Consider the following 19,394-nt stretch of genomic DNA (forward strand, 5'->3'; position numbering starts at 1 on the left):
CAAAATTCAAGAAGAAATTGTCAGATGAACAGGTGTGAATACTGAACTTGAGTATGAAAAAAATTACCTGGCAAATACAGCATGTTAAAGGATAAGTCTGCAGGCATTCAAATAGAAAGTATCTTATTGATACAATTAATTATACTAACAGTTTTCCAAATATTGAACCAACCCTGGATTCCTGGGATAAATCCTACTTGGTCACAGAGTATTATCCTAGTGATATCTTGTTGTAATCATTTTGCTAAGATTTTATTTAAGATTTTTGCATCTATATTCATCAGGGAAGTAGGTCTATAATTTTCTTTCTCTGTTTTAACTCTTCCTGGTTTAGGTATAAGCACCATATTGGTGTCATAGAAAGAGTTAGACAGAGTTCTGTCTTCACCTATTTTTTCAAAGAGTTTATATAGAATTGGAACCAATTGTTCCTTAAATGTTTGGTAGAATTCACTTGCAAATCCATCAGGCCCTTGGAGATTTTTTCTTAGGGAGTTCAATAATGACTTGTTAAATTTCTTTTCCTTAAATAGGGTTATTTAGGTAATTAATGTCTTCTTCATTTAATCTGGGCAACTTACATTTTTATAAATATTCACCCAATTCACTTAGATTGTCAAATTTATAGAGTTTGGCAAAATAATTCCAAATTATTACTTTAATTTCTTCCTTATTGGTGGTGAGTTCAACTTTATCATTTATTATACTAGCAATTTGGTTTTCTTCTTTCTTTTTTTGAATCAAATTGACCACAGGTTTATCAATTTTATTGGTTTTTCATAAAACCAACTCTTGATTTTATTTATTAATTCTATAATTTTCTTGCTTTTGCTTTTATTAATTTCTCCTTTAATTTTTAGAATTTCTATTTGGGGATTTAATTGAGGGTTTTTAATTTTTTATTTCTGTAATTTTTTAGTTGCATATTTAGTTCATTGATTTATTCTTTCTCTAATTTATTCATGTAAGCATTTAAAGATATAATATATCCCCTGACAGTCACCATGAGTTCATCCCATAGGTTTTGGTATGTTTTTTCATTATTGTCATTATCTAGGATGAAATAATTCTTTCTATAATTTATTGCTTGATCCACTCATTCTTTAAAATGAGGTTATTTATTTTCCAATTAGTTCTGGGTCTATATCTCCCTGGAGATATATGATCTGAGAAAGATGATTCACGATTTCTGCCTTTCTGCAGTTGATCATTAGTCTTTTATGCCCTATTACAGAGTCAATTTTTGTGTTGTCATGTACTATAGAAAAAAAAGTATATTCCTTTATATCCCCATTCAGTTTCCTCCATAAGTCTATCATGTCTAAGTTTTCTAACAATCTATTTACCTCCTTAACTTCCTTCTTGTTTATTTTATGATTAAATTTATCTAAATCTGAGAGTAGGAGGTTGAGGTCTCCCTCTAGTAGTGTTTTGCTGTAGCTCTTTCAACTCCTCCTCTAAGAATCTGGATGCTATACCATTGTGTGCTTATATATTTAGTAATGAAATTACTTTATTGTCTATGGTATCTTTTAGGAGATTATAGTTTCCTTCCTTATCTTTTTAATGCTATTTTTGTAGCTGTTTTGTCTGAGATAAGTATTGCAACCCCTGCTTTTTTTCACTTTAGCTGAAGCAAAATATATTTTGCTTCAAGCTTTTATTTTTACTCTATATGTATCTCTCTGCTTCAAATGAGTTTCTTGTAATCATCATATTGTAGGATTATGGTTTTTTAATCCACTCTGCTTTCAACTTACTTTTTAAGGGAGAGTTCATTACATTCACATTCAAAGTTATAATTACTAACTCTTTATTGCCCTCCATACTATCCTCCCTCTCTTCGTCTTTTACCCCTTTTTTGTCCCTTTAGTCCTATTCCCTAGTATTTTGTTTCTGAATACCACCACTTTCTGTCTGTTTGCCCTCCTATATCAACCCCTCTCCCTTTTCTTTCCCCTTTCCATTTTCATCTTTCTCCTTCTCTTCTTTCAATTTGTTCCACTTTTGCTACCCCTTCCCATCACTCCCTCCCCTTTTCCCTGTTTAATTCTTGAAAAGTTAGATAAGTTTGTTAATTTCACTGGGTGTGTGTAAGTTAACTTTAAGGCATGTCTAATGAGAAGAAGATTCAGGTGATTCTAACCTCCTCCTATCTTCACCTCTATTGCAATAAGTATTTTGTACCTCTTAGTGTAATGTAATTTATTGCCTTTATTCTCCTCCATCCCCACACCTCATTACTTTCCTCCTTTTTAAGGAGTTATTTTTAAATCATTCTATCTGAGACACAGAAAATTGGTGAGTGTCCATCACTTCTGGCTAAGTATATTCTCTCTAATAGAGTCAGAATTCTCAAGAGGTATGAGAATCTTTCTCCCAAGTGGGTATATAGCCAGTTTCATCTTATTGGATAGCAGTTTTTTTCTTTACCCCCCCCTTTTTCCTCCTTTTCATGTGCCCTTTGAGCTTCCTGTTTGATGTCCAAATTTTCTGTTTAGCTCTGTTTTTTTCATTAGGAAATGTTGAAAGTCTCCCATTTCATTACATGTCCATCTTTTCCCCTGGAAGAGAAAGCTCAGCTTTACCAGATAGTGGATTCTTGGTTGCATTCCAAGCTCTCCTTTGCTCTTTGGAATATTTAATTCCAGGGTCCTTCAATCCCTTAATGTTGATGCAGCCAGGTCCTGTGTAACCTTTACTGTGGCTCCTTGATATTTAAATTGTTTCTTTCTGGATGTTTGCAGGATTTTTCTCTTTTATCTCATAGTCCTGGAATTTGGTCACAACATTTCTTGGTGTTTTCATTTTAGGATCTCTTTCCAGAAAGGATTGATGTGTTCTTTCAATAAATATTTTGCCCTCTGGTTCTATGATATCAGGGCAGTTTTCCATCACTAAATCCTGTAATATTAAGTCCAGGTGTTGTTTCTCTTCAATGTTTTCAGGAAGTCCAATAATTCTCAGGTTGTCCCTCCTCAATCTATTCTTGAGGTCGGTGGTTTTGCTGATGAGGTATTTTACATTTTCTTCTGTTTTTTCGATATTTTGGTTTTCTTTAACAGAATCTTGTTGTCTCTTGAAGTTATTGGTTTCCACAGATTCCATTCTTTTTTTAAGAGAAGAATTTTCTTTATTTACCTTTTGCAACTCCTTTTCCAATTGGTCAATTCTGTTTTTGAAGGAGTTTTCCATTTGTCCAAGTGTAGTTTTGAGATAATTACTTTCTTTTTGCATTTGCCCAATTGAGGATCTGAGAGAATTATTCTCATTTTGTTTTGTCCAATTGTATTTTTTTTTGTTTTTGCAAGGCCATAATGGGGTTAAATAGCTTGCCCAAAGCCACACATCTAGGTAATTATTAAGTGTCTGAGGCCAGATTTGAACTCAGGTACTCCTGAGTCCAGAGTCAGTGCTCTGTTCACTATGCCACCTAGCTGCCCCTGTCCAATTGTATTTTCCAAAGATTTGTTTTCTTGTTGTGAGATGTGAATTTTTTCTTGCAATGTGTTAATTTTCTCTTGAGTTTCTTTTCCCAACTTTTCCAGTTGATTTTTAAACTCCTTCTTTATTTCTTTCAGGAAGTCTTTCTGGGCTGGAGACCAATTCATATTCTCCTCAGAAGTGCTAGCTCTCTCTGGGTTTGAATCTGGTTTTCTAAGCATTTTCCATGGGTTCTCCTTTTTGCTGGTTTTTTCTTCATTTTCTAGGATCTTGCGGTGGGGGGCTGACTCTCAGAGGTTTTGTTTTTGAAAACCCTAGAGGCTTTGTTCACTTGGCTTAGTAATTCCAATGGCCAGCTAGAAGGGGGTGCTGGTTGCTTTCTCTGGAGTGATTGAAGCCCTCTCACAATCCTGGAGGAAGGGTGGGGTGAGAAGGGTGTGAAGAGGGGTAGCAGGGTTTGAACTGACCCTGAACCATGGGCTGGAAGCCAATCTCCCTTTCAACTGAATGCACTCTGTAGTCCACACCTGAGTCTGAGGGGTTGGGGGGTTGCTTCCGTTAGTACCTGGAAAAATGCTCCACTCAAAGTATGGAGCTCAGGTCCAGCATGAAGCTGGAGAATTTCCAAGTGTGCAGACCTCCCCTCCCCTGGCCAAAGACTCTGTGGCTAAAGTTGGTTTTCCACCCACCTCCCACCAAAGTCTTTGCAGTTCTCTGGCTTCCCTTCACTGCTGTCAGGACCAGTCTCTCACCAAAGTATGTGTGGTTAATGCTGGTCCTCTAACTTCCCCCCCTTTGCTGTCTCTGTGCTGATTCTCTGGTCTCTCCTCCTGGTGTACCCAGGGTCCCTTGAGACAGACTTTGTTGGGTGGTATTCTTCTCCTAGCTTCTTTTTCTGAGTTTTGTCTATCAAGTTTCTTTCATGTTATTTTTTTTTGAGTGGACACCAGAAGCACTTGATGCAGTGTCTGACTTCTTTCTGCCATCTTGGCTGGAATGATCAGCTTTAAAATCAAGTCTTTCCATGTATAAATATTGATTGCATGAACACAGGAAATTTACATTCTCAGTATCCCAAACAACTCTAAAAGAGCATATAAATTATAGAAAAGCTCTCCAGGGAGGGAGTTTCCCTGCTAGCATTGCCCAAATAAATAATGCACAGCTCTGATTCTTTTATTTTATTATTTTAGAACCATAGCTCTGATTTTAATTTTTTTTAGAAAGCATTATAAAGAGAAATAGAAATAATTTAGGAGTTATCTGGAATGTCTGACATGACTATTGATTCTTCTTCTTTTGTCATTTATATGTAAAGAGTTTTCAACTTTATTTTTTGTAAGACTTTGAGTTTTGTATTTTTCTGCTCCCCTTCCTTCCCCCTTCCCTACCCATGACAGCTAATAATATGATATAGGTTATACATGTACAATCACATTTAAATATTTCCATATTAGTCATGTTGTGAAAGAAGAATCTGATTCTTTTTTCATATCCCTTTACCCACTTCATGAAGTAGTAGAAAGAGGATAAATGTGTGAAGTCAAGATCTCTGTGCTCTTGTCCCCACTCGTCCATTGAGCAATTAGATTCATCTTGATGGATCTGTTTCGAGATCTGGAAAATGAGAGGTGATGGTAGACTAAGTAATTTCTTTTTAATTTATTTTTATTAAAGATATTATTTGAGTTTTACAATTTTCCCCCAATCTTGCTTCCCCCCCCCAAGAAAGCACTCTGTCAGTCTTTACATTGTTTCCATGTTGTACCTTGATTCAAATTGGGTGTGATGAGAGAGAAACCATATCCTTAAAGAGAAGGCTAAGAGGTAACAAGATCAGACAATAAGATATCTGTTTTTTTTCTAAATTAAAGGGAATAGTCCTTGCACTTTGTTCAAACTCCACAGCTCCTTATATGGATACAGATGGTGCTCTGCTTTGTAGACAAACCAAAATTGTTCCCAATTGTTGCACTGATGGAATGAGCAAGTTCTTCAAGGTTGAACATCACTCCCATGTTGCTGTTAGGGTGTACAGTGCTTTTCTGGTTCTGCCTATCTCACTCAGCATCAGTTCATGCAAATCCCTTCAGGTTTCGCTGAAATCCCATCCCTCCTGGTTTCTAATAGAACAATAGTGTTCCATGACATACATATATCACAGTTTGCTAAGCCATTCCCCAATTGAAGGACATTTACTAGATTTCCAATTCTTTTCCACCACAAACAGGGCTGCTATAAATATTTTTGTACAAGTAATGTTTTTACCCTTTTCCCTCATCTCTTCAGGGTATAGACCCAGTAGCGGTATTGCTGGGTCATAGGGTATGCACATTTTTGTTGCCCTTTGGGCATAGTTCCAAATAGCTCTCCAGAAGGGTTGGATGAGTTCACAGCTCCATCAACAGTGTAATAGTGTCCCAGATTTCCCACATCCTTTCCAACAATGATCATTATCCTTCCTGGTCATACTGGCCAATCTGAGAGGTGTGAGCTGGTACCTCAGAGTAGCTTTAATATGCATTTCTCTAATAATTAATGATTTAGAGCATTTTTTCATATGGCTATGGATTACTTTGATCTCCTCATCTGTAAATTGCCTTTGCATATCCTTTGACCATTTGTCAATTGGGGAATGGCTTTTTGTTTTAAAAACATGACTCATTTCTCTGTATATTTTAGAAATGAGTCCTTTGTCAGAATCATTAGTTGTAAAGATTGTTTCCCAATTTACTACATTTCTTTTGAGCTTGTGGTTACATTGGTTTTATCTGTGCAAAAGCTGTTTAATTTAATTTAATCAAAATCATCTAATTGGTTTTTGGTGATGTTCTCCAACTCTTCCTTAGTCATAAACTGTTCCCCTTTCCATAGATCTGACAGGTAGACTAGTCCTTGATCTTCTAATTTGGTTATAGTATTGTTTTTTATGTCTATGTCCTGTAACCATTTGGATCTTATCTTGGTAAAGGGTGTGAGGTGTTGGTCTAATCTAAGTTTCTTCCATACTAACTTCCAATTATCCCAGCGATTTTTATCAAAAGGGAGTTTTTTATCCCAATGGCCAGACTCTTTGGGTTTATCAAACAGCAGATTACTATAATCCTCTCCTGCTTTTACACCTAGTCTATTCCACTGGTCCACCACTCTATTTCTTAGCCAATACCAAACAGTTTTGATGACTGATGCTTCATAATATAATTTTAGATCAGGTAGGGCTAAGCCACCTTCTTTTGCACTTTTTTTCATTAAGCTCCTGGCAATTCTTGACTTTTTATTTCTCCATATGGATTTACTTACAATTTTTTCTAATTCATTAAAGCAATTTTTTGGAATTTTGATTGGTAGGGCACTAAACAGATAGTTTAGTTTTGGTAGAATTGTCATTTTTATTATATTAGCTCTACCTATCCACGAGCAGTTGATATTTGCCCAGTTATTTAAATCTAATTTAATTTGTGTGAGAAGTGTTTTATAGGGGTGGCTAGGTGGCGGAGTGGATAAAGCACCAGCCAGGAGTACCTGGGTTCAAATCCCGTCTCAGACGCTTAATAATTACCTAGCTGTGTGGTCTTGGGCAAGCCACTTAACCCCATCTGCCTTGCAAAAACCTAAAAAATAAAAAGTTGTAAAAAAAGTTGTAAAGAAGTGTTTTATAATTGTTTTCAAAAAGATTCTTAGTCTCTCTTGGCAAATAGACTACTAAATATTTTATATTGTCTGAGGTTACTTTGAATGGGATTTCTCTTTCTAGCTCTTCCTGCTGTTTCTTCCTAGACATATATAGAAAAATGGAGGATTTATGAGGGTTTATTTTATAACCTGCAACTTTGCTAAAATTGCTAATTTTTTCTGGTAGTTTTTTAGATGATTTCTTGTGATTCTCTAGGTAGACCATCATGTCATCTGCAAAGAGTGAGAGTTTTGTCTCTTCCTTCCCAATTCTAATCCTTTCAATTTCTTTTTCTTCTCTAATTGCTGAAGCTAACATTTCTAATACAATGTTGAATAGTAGAGGTGATAATGGGCACCCTTGTTTCACCCCTGATCTTATTGTGAATGCCTCTAGCCTCTCCCCATTGAGTATAATGCTTGTTGATGGTTTCAGGTAGATACTGCTGATTATTTGAAGGAACAGTTCATTTATTCCTACACTCTCTAGTGTTTTTAATAGGAATGGATGCTATATTTTGTCAAAAGCTTTTTCAGCATCTATTGATATGATCATATGATTTCTGATAGGTTTGTTGTTGATATAATTGAGTATACTAACAGTTTTCCTAATATTGAACCAACCCTGCATTCCTGGAATAAATCCTACTTGATCATAATGTATTATCCTAGTGATAACTTGTTGTAATCATTTTGCTAAGATTTTATTTAGGATTTTTGCATCTATATTCATCAGGGAGATAGGTCTATAATTTTCTTTCTCTGTTTTAACTCTTCCTGGTTTAGGTAACAGTGCCATATTGGTTTCATAGAAAGAGTTAGGCAGAATTCCATCTTTCCCTATTTTTCCAAAGAGTTTATATAGGTTTGGAACCAATTGTTCCTTAAATATTTGTTAGAATTCACTTGTGAAACCATCAGGCCCTGGAGATTTTTTTTTTAGGGAGCTCAATTTCTTTTTCTGAGATAGGGTTGTTTATGTGTTTAATCTCTTCTTCATTTAACCTGGGCAACTTATATTCTTGTAAATATTCATCCATTTGACTTAGATTATAAAATTTATTGGCATAGAGTGGGCAAAATAATTTCAAATTATTACTTTAATTTCCTCCGCATTGGTGGTGAGTTCACCTTTTTCATTTATGATACTAGCAATTTGGTTTTATTCTTTCTTTTTTTAATAAAATTGAGCAGAGGTTTATCAATTTTATTGTTTTTTTCATAATATCAACTTTCGGTTTTATTTATTAATTCAATAGCTTTTTTTGCTTTCAATTTTATTAATTTCTCCTCTAATTTTTAGAATTTCTAATTTAGTATTTAATTGGGGATTTTTGATTTGTTCTTTCTCTAATTGTTTTAGTTGCATGTTTAGTTCATTGAGTTCCTCTTTCTCCAATTTATTCATATAAGCATTTAGAGCTATAATATATCCCCTGAGAGTTGCTTTGAATGACTCCCATAGGTTTTGGGATGTAGTTTAATTATCACCATTATCTAGGATAAAATGATTAATTCTTTCTATAATTTGTTTTGTGGTCCACTAATTTTTTAAAATGAGGTTATTCAGTTTCCAATTTGTTCTGGGTCTATATCTCCTTGGCCCAGTATTGCATATGACTTTTATTGCACTGTGATCTGAGAAAGATGTATTCACTATTTCTACCTTTCTGCAGTTGATCATTAGGTTTTTTATGTCCTAGTACATGGTCAATTTTTGTATAAGTTCAATGTACTACAGAGAAAAAGGTATATTCCTTTCTATCCCCATTCAGTTTCCTCCATAAGTCTACCATATCTAATTTTGTTTTATGATTCACTTTATCCAGATCTGATAGCGGGAGGTTGAGGTCTCCCACTAGTAGAGTTTTGCTATGTCTTCCTGTAGTTCTTTCGGCTTCTCCTCTAGAAATTTGGGTGCTGTCCCACTGGGTGCATATATATTCAATATTGAAATGACTTTATTGTCTATGGTACCTTTTAGGAGGATAAAGTTTCCTTCTTTATCTCTTTTAACACTATATTTTTGCTGCTTCTTTGTCTGAGATAAGGATTGCTACCCCTGCTTTTTTTACTTCAGCTGAAGCAAAATATATTTTGCTCCAACCTTTTACTTTTACTCTATATGTATCTCTCTGCTTCAAATGAGTTTCTTGTAAGCAGCATATTGTAGGATTCTGGTTTTTAATCCACGCTGCTATTTGCTTACATTTTAAGGGAGAGTTCATCCCATTCACATTCAAGGTTATGATTACTAATTCCTTATTGCCCTCCTTGCTATCTTTCCTCTGTTTGTATTTTCCCCCTTTCCCCCCCTTTATCCACATTCCCCAGTGTTTTGTTTCTGAATACCTTACATTTCAGTGTGTTTGACCTCCTATATCACACCCTCCCCTTTCTTTCCACTTTCCCTTTTTCCCTTTCCCTTCCCTTCCTTTTATTATTTCCCCTTATTTCCCCCACTCCCCTTCCCTTTCTCTGTCCCCCCCTACCCTTTTCCCCTTTTAATACTTCAAAGGTTAGATGTTTTATAAGTTAACTGAGTATGTGTAGGTTGACTTTAAGCCAAGTCTGATGAGAAGAAGATTCAGGTGTTTCTCCTTTGCTCCCTTCTTCCCCACTATTTGTACCTCTTAGTGCAATGAGATTTACCCCATTCAATCCCCTCCCTCCTTCCCTCTCTTTCCTGTCCCCCTTTTTAGGGAGGTAGTGGGTTTTTTTAGATCATTCTATCTAAGTCATAGAAAATTCTGAGTGTCTATCCCTTCTAGTTCAGTATATTCTATTGAATAGAGTCAAAATTCCTGAGAATTATTAGAGTCTTTCTCCCAAGTGGTGTTAAAGCCAGTTACATCCCATTAGATAGTAGTCTCATGGATAGGTCATGAATGTCCATCATTTCTGGCTAGGTGTATTCTCTCTGTTAGAGTTACAATTGTCAAGATTTATGAGAATCTTTTTTTCCCCCATTCTGGGATATAGCCAGTTTCAACTTACTGGATTGCATTTTTTTTCCTTTTACCGCCTCCCCCCTTTTTTTACCTTTTCATGTGTCTCTTGAACCTCCTGTTTGATGTCCAGATTTTCTGTTTAGCTCTGGTCTTTTCATCAGAAATTTTTGGAATTCTTCCATTTCATTAAATGTCCATCTTTTTCCCTGGAAGAGAAGGCTCAGCTTTGCAGGAAAGTAGATTCTTGGCTGCATTCCAAGCTCCCATGCTCTTCAAAATATCTTGTTCCAGGCCCTTTGATCCCTTAAAGTTCATGCAGCCAGGTCCTGCGTGATCCTTACTGTGGCTCCTTGATATTTAAATTGTTTCTTTCTGGCTGCTTGCTGGATTTTCTCTTTTATCTGATAGTTCTGGAGTTTGGCCACAACATTCCTTGGTGTTTTCATTTTAGGATCTTTTTCTGGTGGGGATCTATGTACTCTTTCAATAACTACTTTGCCCTCCAATTCCATGATATCAGGGCAGTTTTCCATCACTAGATCCTTTCATATTATGTCCAGGTTTTTTTTCTCTTCAATGTTTTCAGGAAGTCCTATAATTTTCAGGTTTGCCCCTCCTTGATCTATTCTCAAGGTCAGGGGTTTTGTTGATGAGGTATTTTACATTTGCTTCTATTTTTCCTATTTTTGATTTTGTTTAACTGACTCTTGCTGTCTCATGGAGTCATTAGTTTCTGTAGACTCCATTATTTTTTGGGGGGAGGAGTTTTCTTCATTAACCATTTGCAACTCCTTTTCTAATTGGTCAATTCTACTTTTGGAAGAGCTTTCCATTTGACCAATTGAGGTTTTGAGAGAATTAATTTCTTTTTGAATTTGCTCATTTGAGGATCTGAGAGAATTATTCTCATTTTGTATTGGTCCAATTGATGATCTGAGAGATGTATTTTCCTTTTGTGTTTGTCCAATTGTACTTTCTAAGCTTTTGTTTTCTTGTTGCAAGGTATTAATTATCTCTCCCAAATTTTTAAGCTCCTTCCTTATTTCTTCAAGGAAGTCTTTCTGTGCTGGGGACCAGACTTTATTCTCCTCAGAGGTTCCAGATCTCTCTGAATTAGGGTCTTTCCCTTCCAGGAATTTTCCTATAGATCCACCTTTCCACTGACCCTTCTTCATTATTCTAAGACCTTGAGTGGGGGGTGGCTGGTTCACTTGGGCTTGGGATCGCTAAAGGCTTTACTCACTGAGTGCAGTTTCTCTGGCTGGCCAGTAGGAGGTGCTGGTTGCTTTCTCTGGAGTGTCTTTGACATTGGTTGAGAGGCCTTCTCCCTTTGCTTGAATGGAGGAGTTGGAGCTATTGAATTCTTTTGCCTTCAATCAATGGTGGACTTTACCCTGGCCTGAGGTCATTCCTCAGCTGGGCTGGTTCTTCTGTTCACACACCTGGGCCTGAGGAAGAAGTAGTTTGCATTTGTTTGTTAGGGAAGAGGCCTCAGTGCAATGGAGGCATGGACTCAGAGTTTCTCAGATCCAAGGAGCCCAGGGATGGTGTCCACAGCTCCCCTGCACCAGAACTCTCCCCCCCAGCCTGGTCCCCAAGCTCCAGGGGGACAGCACCAACACCAGCACCTCTGCTTCCCAATGGACCCAAGCCCCACTTGTCCAGCCCCCCTGCTGATCCAGCAGGTCCATCTCTCGGGCCCTCAGACTCCTGGTTCCAATCCAGCTGTTAATCTGGCTGATCCAGGGCTGATCCTCCCTCTGAGCCCAGACTCACCCACAGGTACTCAGCCAAGGCTCCTGCGGGAGACAAATCCTGAGGTAGATGTTCTTTCTCTTGGCTTTTCTTTCTGGGTTTTGTGGGTCAGATTTCTTTTAAGAGGTTTGTTTCATGTGATAGATGGGGAAGAGATCAGGAGACTTTAGAACTGTGCCTATCTTCTCTCTGCCATCTTGGCCGGAAGTCAGACTAAGTAATTTCTAAGGTTTCTTCTGATTCTTATACTCTGAAATGGCGATGCTTCTTAAGAAGGAAAATCATTTGGAATTAATTTGTATATCTCAAAGTGTTCAATTCCTATTTCCCCACCAGGTATCTGGTTTGCAACAGAGAATCCAAACATGGCTTTTTTCTTGAGCTCTCAGATGCAGGAACTATGAGCTGATCTGATAAATGACATTTTTTTCCAATCCCCTGTGAAAAACTGAGGATATCAGCAACTCCTACAGGAGGTGCCCCCTTCATGTATTCTAAAAATATCTTAACATATATAGGGTACGAAGGTTATGAAGGTTATGAAAAGAAATTGGGAAGATAATATCCCCCCCCCAAAAAGGAGTCATGAATTTGAATAAGTACTGAGGAAATTAGCATCCAATTAGAACATGTAGGACTGTAGTTGATGAGTGTTGAAATGAAATAGTTAAGTGTCGAAAGGAGTAATAAATATTCATGAATGAGTATCCTGTTGGAGATTCTGAAACAGTGGGAGGTAATGTTACCCAAGGGATAGGACACGGGACTTGGATTTATGTATACATAGGTTCAAACTCTGCCACAAACATTTGTTGGCTATGTGATCCTGAATAAATCATCTACCTTCTCAATGCCTCAATTTCCTCATCTGTAAAATCAATCAATTGGCCTCAGTGTCATCTAAATCTATGATCCAATATTAATACAAATTCTCCATTGAGAAAAGCTAAGAAATAGGAAAAAAACAAACAATTGTACTAAATTCAAAAGACCCCAGATCTAATGTTAGTTCTTATTAAGTGCCTATGTGAACATTGCAGATAGCTTTCCTTCTCTGAACTTCAGTTTCCTTCTTGGTAATGGGAGGCTTAACAGGCAAGACCTTTAAGGATTCTGCCTACTCAAACATTCTACTTATGACCTTCTGATTCTTCTGGCATCATGCTAAGAGAGAGCAAGCATGATAGTTCCAGACCTTTATCCTCAGCCCCTCTTTTACCCCATGCCTTGGTTGTACCATCTCCCTCTTTTTTCCAGAAGCAGGGAGTTTTCTTCTCATTCTGTGCTACCAAAGTCAGAGATAAGTAAAACAAGTTCTCTCACCTTTTGAAAAACAATCTTACCTCTGCCTCCTCTAGCCTGTAATTATGTCCTCTGGATTCATGATGTCACTGCATAGCTGTGCACATACTTCTAGCTATGGGGCATGTGTATGTGGGGGGATCAGGTGAAAGGGGACATTCTGAAAATTACTTCTAGGACCATCAACTCCATTCCAAATGCTCCCTGCTCAAATGACCCATCTTCCCTCACACTTTCTCTCCTGAAAGAAGAGAGGTCTTTCCTCAACTTGATTCCCTTCTCTGAGAAGGTCTTTTTTCCAGTTACCTCATTACTATAGTGTCTGGACCATAAGAAATGATTAATTATATGCTTATTGATTGCCTACTCTAGAGCGTCTTCACACTTCACACCCCATCATCCTGAGGCAATTTCCAGTCTTTGAACAGTCCCCACCTTCAAAGAACCAGAACAGAGCCAGGCTCTACATCATACTGATGACCTCAAAGACTCCAGAGATCATTCAATCCAACCCACATTTAAATATTACTCCCCAAAGACATCCCCCAAAAGTAGACATTCAACCTCTACAAGATTTCCAGTAATGAGAAAATTTACCTCTTTGCAGTTTCCACAAATCACTATCAGTTCTGCCTGCAAGGGTCAAGCAAATCAAGTCTAATCCCTATGACAACCTTTAGGATATTTGGAGGAAACATGTTTGAGACTTATCTAACCTCTAAAATCAACTTCTGATGGTTAGGAGAGGAGCAGATCATGCTAGCCATCTCCCAAGGGTAGATGTAGCTCTGAGATGGGTAATAGTAACTGTTACAAGTTACCTTTAATAATTTGACTGGGTTAAGACTGAAATGCATTTCTAAACATAGAATAAATATAAGCAAGTCATGAAGAGAATTGGCAAGCCATCCAAGATTAAACTTTTGCCCTGGAGAAGCATCAGCTGGAAAATCATGGGGTAAAAGATTGTCCAAATTGCTTTCTCTATAAGAATCTCTTTCTTTTATCCATAAAGTTCTTGGGGTTGGAGGAGGTGACCTCTAAGGTTCTATCCAAGTTGGTCTATCTAGCATATTCTTAGGACTCCTTGTTTGCTGATCTATTCTCTACCATCTTCTGCTTTTTCTCATGCATGTGGTCTGTATCATGGTGTAGCTGCCTCTGTTCAATCATGACAATTTCTCAGCTGGGCAGTTAAGTGGCTTGGAATCAGGAAGATCCGAATTCTAATCCACCCTCAGACCACTTCACACTTACCAGTTATATGACCTTGGGCAATTCAATTAACCCAGTTTGCCTCACATCCTGGGCCATCTCCAGTCTTCTAGATTCATCTCATCACTGGACCCAAATGACTCTGGAGGAGAAAGTGAGGCTGGTGACTTTGTACAGCACCCAGTCACTCAAATCCAGTTCATGAGCTTATCTCCCTGATGGCATGGTTTTCTTTGAGAATGAAGGACAAACACAACCTCTCTTCTTGTTATGTTGTATTGTCCATTGTATACAAACATGATACTTCTCATCTAATACCTGTCAATTATCTGGGTTGAGTTTGCTAGACTCCATCCATCCTCTCTCATGTAACAGTAGCAATAATAATACTGTATAGCTTATATTAAGTGAAAGATCACATTCACATGTTAGTCAAATGAGATGACATTTAAAGTATTTTACAAAACTTAAAAATTCTAACTATTATTACTATTATTATTATTATTACTACTTAATTTGACACAATTCTGTGAGAGAATGATTATTAACCCTATTTTACAGATTAGAAGACTCAGGGGCTCAGAACTTAAGTTGCATCAAACAAGACAAAGCATATCTCTATGATCTGCCACATGTGGACCACATCTAGAACACATTTTTGTTTTAGGACACGTTGCCATATTTCACATCATTATACCTTCTCAAGGTGCTAATTTGAATACATGAAGCCACTTCCAAAAATTAATTATTTATACTCATTGGAATCTGGCTATATTATGTTCCATTCCAAGTACCATGTTTTAGGAAAGACATTCTGAACATCAGGCAGGAAAAGAAAAGAATTCATATTCAACTCATGGGTTGAAGAAATTGTGATTGTTTTACCTGAAGAAGAAAATACTTGGTGTAGGAAAGGAGGGGCACATGATAATTGTCATCACATGTTCCAATGGCTGTCAGGTTTAGATTTTTTTTTCACTATGTCCCTATAGGCAGAACTAAGAGTATTGAAAGGATGCGGCATATAGGCAGATTTAGAATTTATATAGGGAGAACTTCCTTATAATCACAGTTCTTTGAAAGTGGAATGCTCTGGGGAAGAGATCCCTTTTTGGTTGAAGATCAGAAAAGATGTCTCCTTAAAATTTTGAAATTCTGCCATCTTCAAGAGGTGAAGCGACTCTTCCAGCACCCAGAGTTAGAATAGTAGAGCCAGTATCTGTGCTCTTAGGAAATTTCCCTAATCTTTAAAATGAAGAAATTGTACAAAGTGATCTTTAAAGTCATTCATAATTCTATGATCTGAATCTCATTCTTCTAAATCCAAGCCCAACAATATATTTACTATACTAGGTAGACCTGAGAAAGAGACAAAGTCAGACTGGATCATATTGGGGTCCCTTTGACCCTTTAATCTACTACCCTTAACCTCCTGAACTAGACAGGATACTTGACTCAGCCCATGTCTTCCTTCTTAGCAGACCCGTTTGGTTGCCTATCATTTTCTTCCTTGTTAGAGGGTTTCTCCTTCATCCATGTAGCTACTAATTTTTTGGTTTTGGTTTTGGTTTTGGGTTTTTTGCAAGGCAATGGGGTTAAGTGAATTCCCAAAGTCACAGAGCTAGGTAAATATTATGTGTCTGAGGTCAAATTTGAACTCAGGTCCTCCTAACTCCAGGGTTAGTGCTCTATCAACTGAGCTACCTAACCACCCCTAGATATTTTTTTTAAGAGGGAAAGGTCATTCTGATGTTTGGAAAATTTCCTATGTGAAGAGTGAAGCAGGAACGGAAGACTGAATAGGAAAAGAATAGAAAAGGTTTTTGAAGTGGGACATTACTGATATTTAAGAAAAATAAAAGCTATTGGATTCTAAAATACCCTAGATTGTGAGATTCAGAGTCCTACTCCTATCTGATGTTGAGTAATATTATTAACTATTATGCATTATAGCATAAATATCAATCATAATACCCTCATTTATAAAATGAGATTTTCTTTAAGACTCCAATATTCTGGCTTACTGTATTTCTGTGATCCTATAGTAAGAAGAGAGTTCTCTCCCTTCCTAGCTCTCCTCAAAATTAATCCCAGTTGCTTATGGTATTTCATTTGTCTCCACCACAGGCTTTCTCCTTCACACCAACAGCACCCACTCTGACAGCAGTGGCTTCGTGGAGGAACAGCCCCCTCCACTCAACTGAGAAGGATTTCCAGGGAATCTAGTCCTTAGCTTTAGAGGGTCTGATATGGACCTGATATGGACAGTGATTCACTTCCCAGAATCTGATCTTTGTCTGAGACAAAAGGGAATGACAGAAGGTTCGGTGAAAGTTTTATCTGGGGAGCAGTATTCTCAAACTCTTAATTTAGGGACTGATGGAATCAGGAGTGGGTGGGAGGAGAGGGACAAAATAATTGCCAAATAATAGCCCTAAAACTTCTATAAAACTCTACAACTCTACAACAAATCTGTAAAGAATTTATGCAAAGGCAAATAAGAAGGGGACCAATTCATGAAGTCATGTAACAAACACAAGGTGCATTTGACTCTATTCTTGCAGATGTTCAAATAGGATCCCCTTCGATCATGTCTCTGTGGATACTTGTTGCACAGAAATGACCCTAGGCAAGGAGTCAATTAGCCCTTGCAAACTTTATCCCAAGGAGTTCCTGCCTGAGGTTGTTTATACCAGTCATCCATGATGACTGACACAGTCCTACCAAGGAAAACATGGAAAAAGGTATTGTTCAATGATGAAGCTTTTACTGATGTCATGACAAAAATTCATCACCACTACCAAATCTTTTAATGGTCACTGTACCCAGACTTTGCATAACTTAGAACATGGTAAGGCACAAAAGATTCTCCAGACAGACAGAGAACACCAGAAAACTTGAAGACAACAGGGAAAGTCACCCAGAGATGATGTATAACTAAAGGAATTATATATATACAATAAGTATGTATACATAAAGATATATATATATATATTTATAACATACATATATATGTGTATATATATATATATATATATATATATATATATTACTTGTAATCAGGAAGATTCATTTTCATGAGTTCAAATACCATTTGAGACATCTACTAGCTGTGTGACCCTGGACAAGTCACTTAACCCTGTTTGCTTCAAGTTCCTCATCTGGAAAATGAACTGGTGAAGAAAATGACAAACCATTCCAGTATCTTTGCCAAAGAAATAGAACCCTGAAAAGGTGGATATGCCCGAAACAACTCATCAGCTATACATACACACACACACACACACACACACACACACACACACACACACACACACACATTTATATATAAAACCACAAAGATCAGTAAGCTAACCAAGAGAAACAAAAGGGAAGGGAGAGGGGGGGTATGTGATGTGATGTAAGCAGGTCAGAGGGACTTTTCATCTTCAAGTTGCAGAAGCAATAAAATTCTGGAGGTGACCTTCTATGAAGTAGGAGGATTCACCTAGTTTTTATATTTGTCCTTTTTTGTTTTTATTTTTTCTCTCTATTTCCAAAGGAATTGTCTCTAGTCACAACATTTTACAAATGGTTATTCAGAAGCAGTGCTTCTATCTACTGATCACAATTGGCTAGTGGGGAGTGGGGTAGGAGTCCTCTTGAGAGTTAATGCCGGGCCGGCTAGGTGGTGCAGTGAATAGAGCACTGACCTTGGAGTCAGGAGTACCTGGGCTCCAATCTGACTTCAGACACTTAATAATTACCTAGCCGTGTGGCCTTCGGCAAGCCACTTAACCCCATTGCCTTGAAAAATCTAAAAGAGAGAGAGAGAGAGAGAGAGAGAGAGAGAGAGAGAGAGAGAGAGTTAATACCTACATCTGCTGGTCACTACTCTCAGCTTTTCTTAGTGTCTTATACATTTTCCCCTGGAGGAGTCCTGCCATGAACTCTGTGCCTACAAAAACCCAATAGCATAGATTGAAGAAGGAGTTTTCTTTTCTTTTTTTTTCAAGGTTTTTGCAAGCCAATGGGGTTAAGTGGCTTGCCCAAGGCCACACGGCTAGGTAATTATTAAGTGTCTAAGGTCGAATTTGAACTCAGGTACTCCTGACTCCAGGACCGGTGCTCTATCCACTGCACCACCTAGCCACTCCATGAAGAAGGATTTTTCAATGACATCAGGTATTCTGGGAGATTCTCTTCCGTCTTCTCTATTTGTTCTCCTCTAAGGTGCAAATGAATGCCAGAATATAATGGATACTTTAGAAATATCATTATTATTCCTCCATTTCTCCTCCTAGGTAAGAAGGGTGAATTACACAAGGCTAGGAACTGCCTCAGTTGTTTTTTGAAAGATCATGCATAGTAAGCCCTAATATCTAGCCTCTCTCAGTTTCAGATCCTGTGTCCTTCATCTGTCTGGCTGATTCCAACCTCCTGGTCCTTGTAATATTGAAAGGAATTTTCTGAAAGCAGAAAAGAAAAAAGAAAAAAAAAACTTAGTAGTTCTGATATATTTTCTAGGTAATTGACTGAAATATTATTTCTAGAGGAACCTTTTATTTTTTCATAATAAAATCTTTGTGAGGGCCACCTTCACATTTGTGAAATGCTATCATCTAGAACAAGATTTAGGCTCGTTTCATTCTCCCAAGAGCACAGAGGGAAGAAGTTAACAACAAAGAAAATTTCAGTTCAACATAAAAAAGTTCCCTATAATCACTAGAACTGTCAGAAAATGGAAAAGACTTGGGAGGTAATATCTAATAAAAGTAGTTGAACAAAGCTTCTGACTCAGTAGTCAACTGTCAAGGGCATAGCAGAAGAGATATGGGCTTAAGGTCAGAGGAGGAACTAAGTGACCTTTAAGATATTTGCCTACTTGAAGGTTAAATGGGCCCATGATACAAGGACAATGTAATTTGTTTGAGGAGGATTGTTTTTTTTTTTCTTTATATCTTCAGTTCCTCAAATTGAAGAAATAAAATCTCTATTATGTGAAAAAGCATTGGTTCTACAGCGAGAGCGAGAGCGAGAGCGAGAGCGAGAACACATTCATTATCAGCAGGGAAG

The 19,394-nt window shown here is 37.4% G+C and overlaps 1 protein-coding gene across 4 annotated transcripts in view; it reads left to right on the plus strand.

Annotated features, from left to right (window-relative positions):
• Positions 1-19,394, plus strand: part of TESPA1 (thymocyte expressed, positive selection associated 1) — a 117,954-nt gene that overhangs the window by 42,589 nt on the left and 55,971 nt on the right. The window contains exon 12 of one of the 4 annotated variants that reach the window (XM_074226067.1): positions 16,467-17,276. The exons of the other annotated variants lie outside the window; for them this stretch is intronic. Within the exon in view, the coding sequence (XP_074082168.1) occupies positions 16,467-16,543 (77 nt within the window). The 3' untranslated portion in view covers positions 16,544-17,276. Of the gene's footprint in view, positions 1-16,466; positions 17,277-19,394 lie in introns of those variants that run through there. 4 annotated transcript variants of the gene reach the window in all.

The sequence above is a fragment of the Macrotis lagotis genome, chromosome 2 (genome assembly GCF_037893015.1).
Source record: "Macrotis lagotis isolate mMagLag1 chromosome 2, bilby.v1.9.chrom.fasta, whole genome shotgun sequence".
Lineage (NCBI taxonomy): Eukaryota > Metazoa > Chordata > Mammalia > Peramelemorphia > Peramelidae > Macrotis > Macrotis lagotis.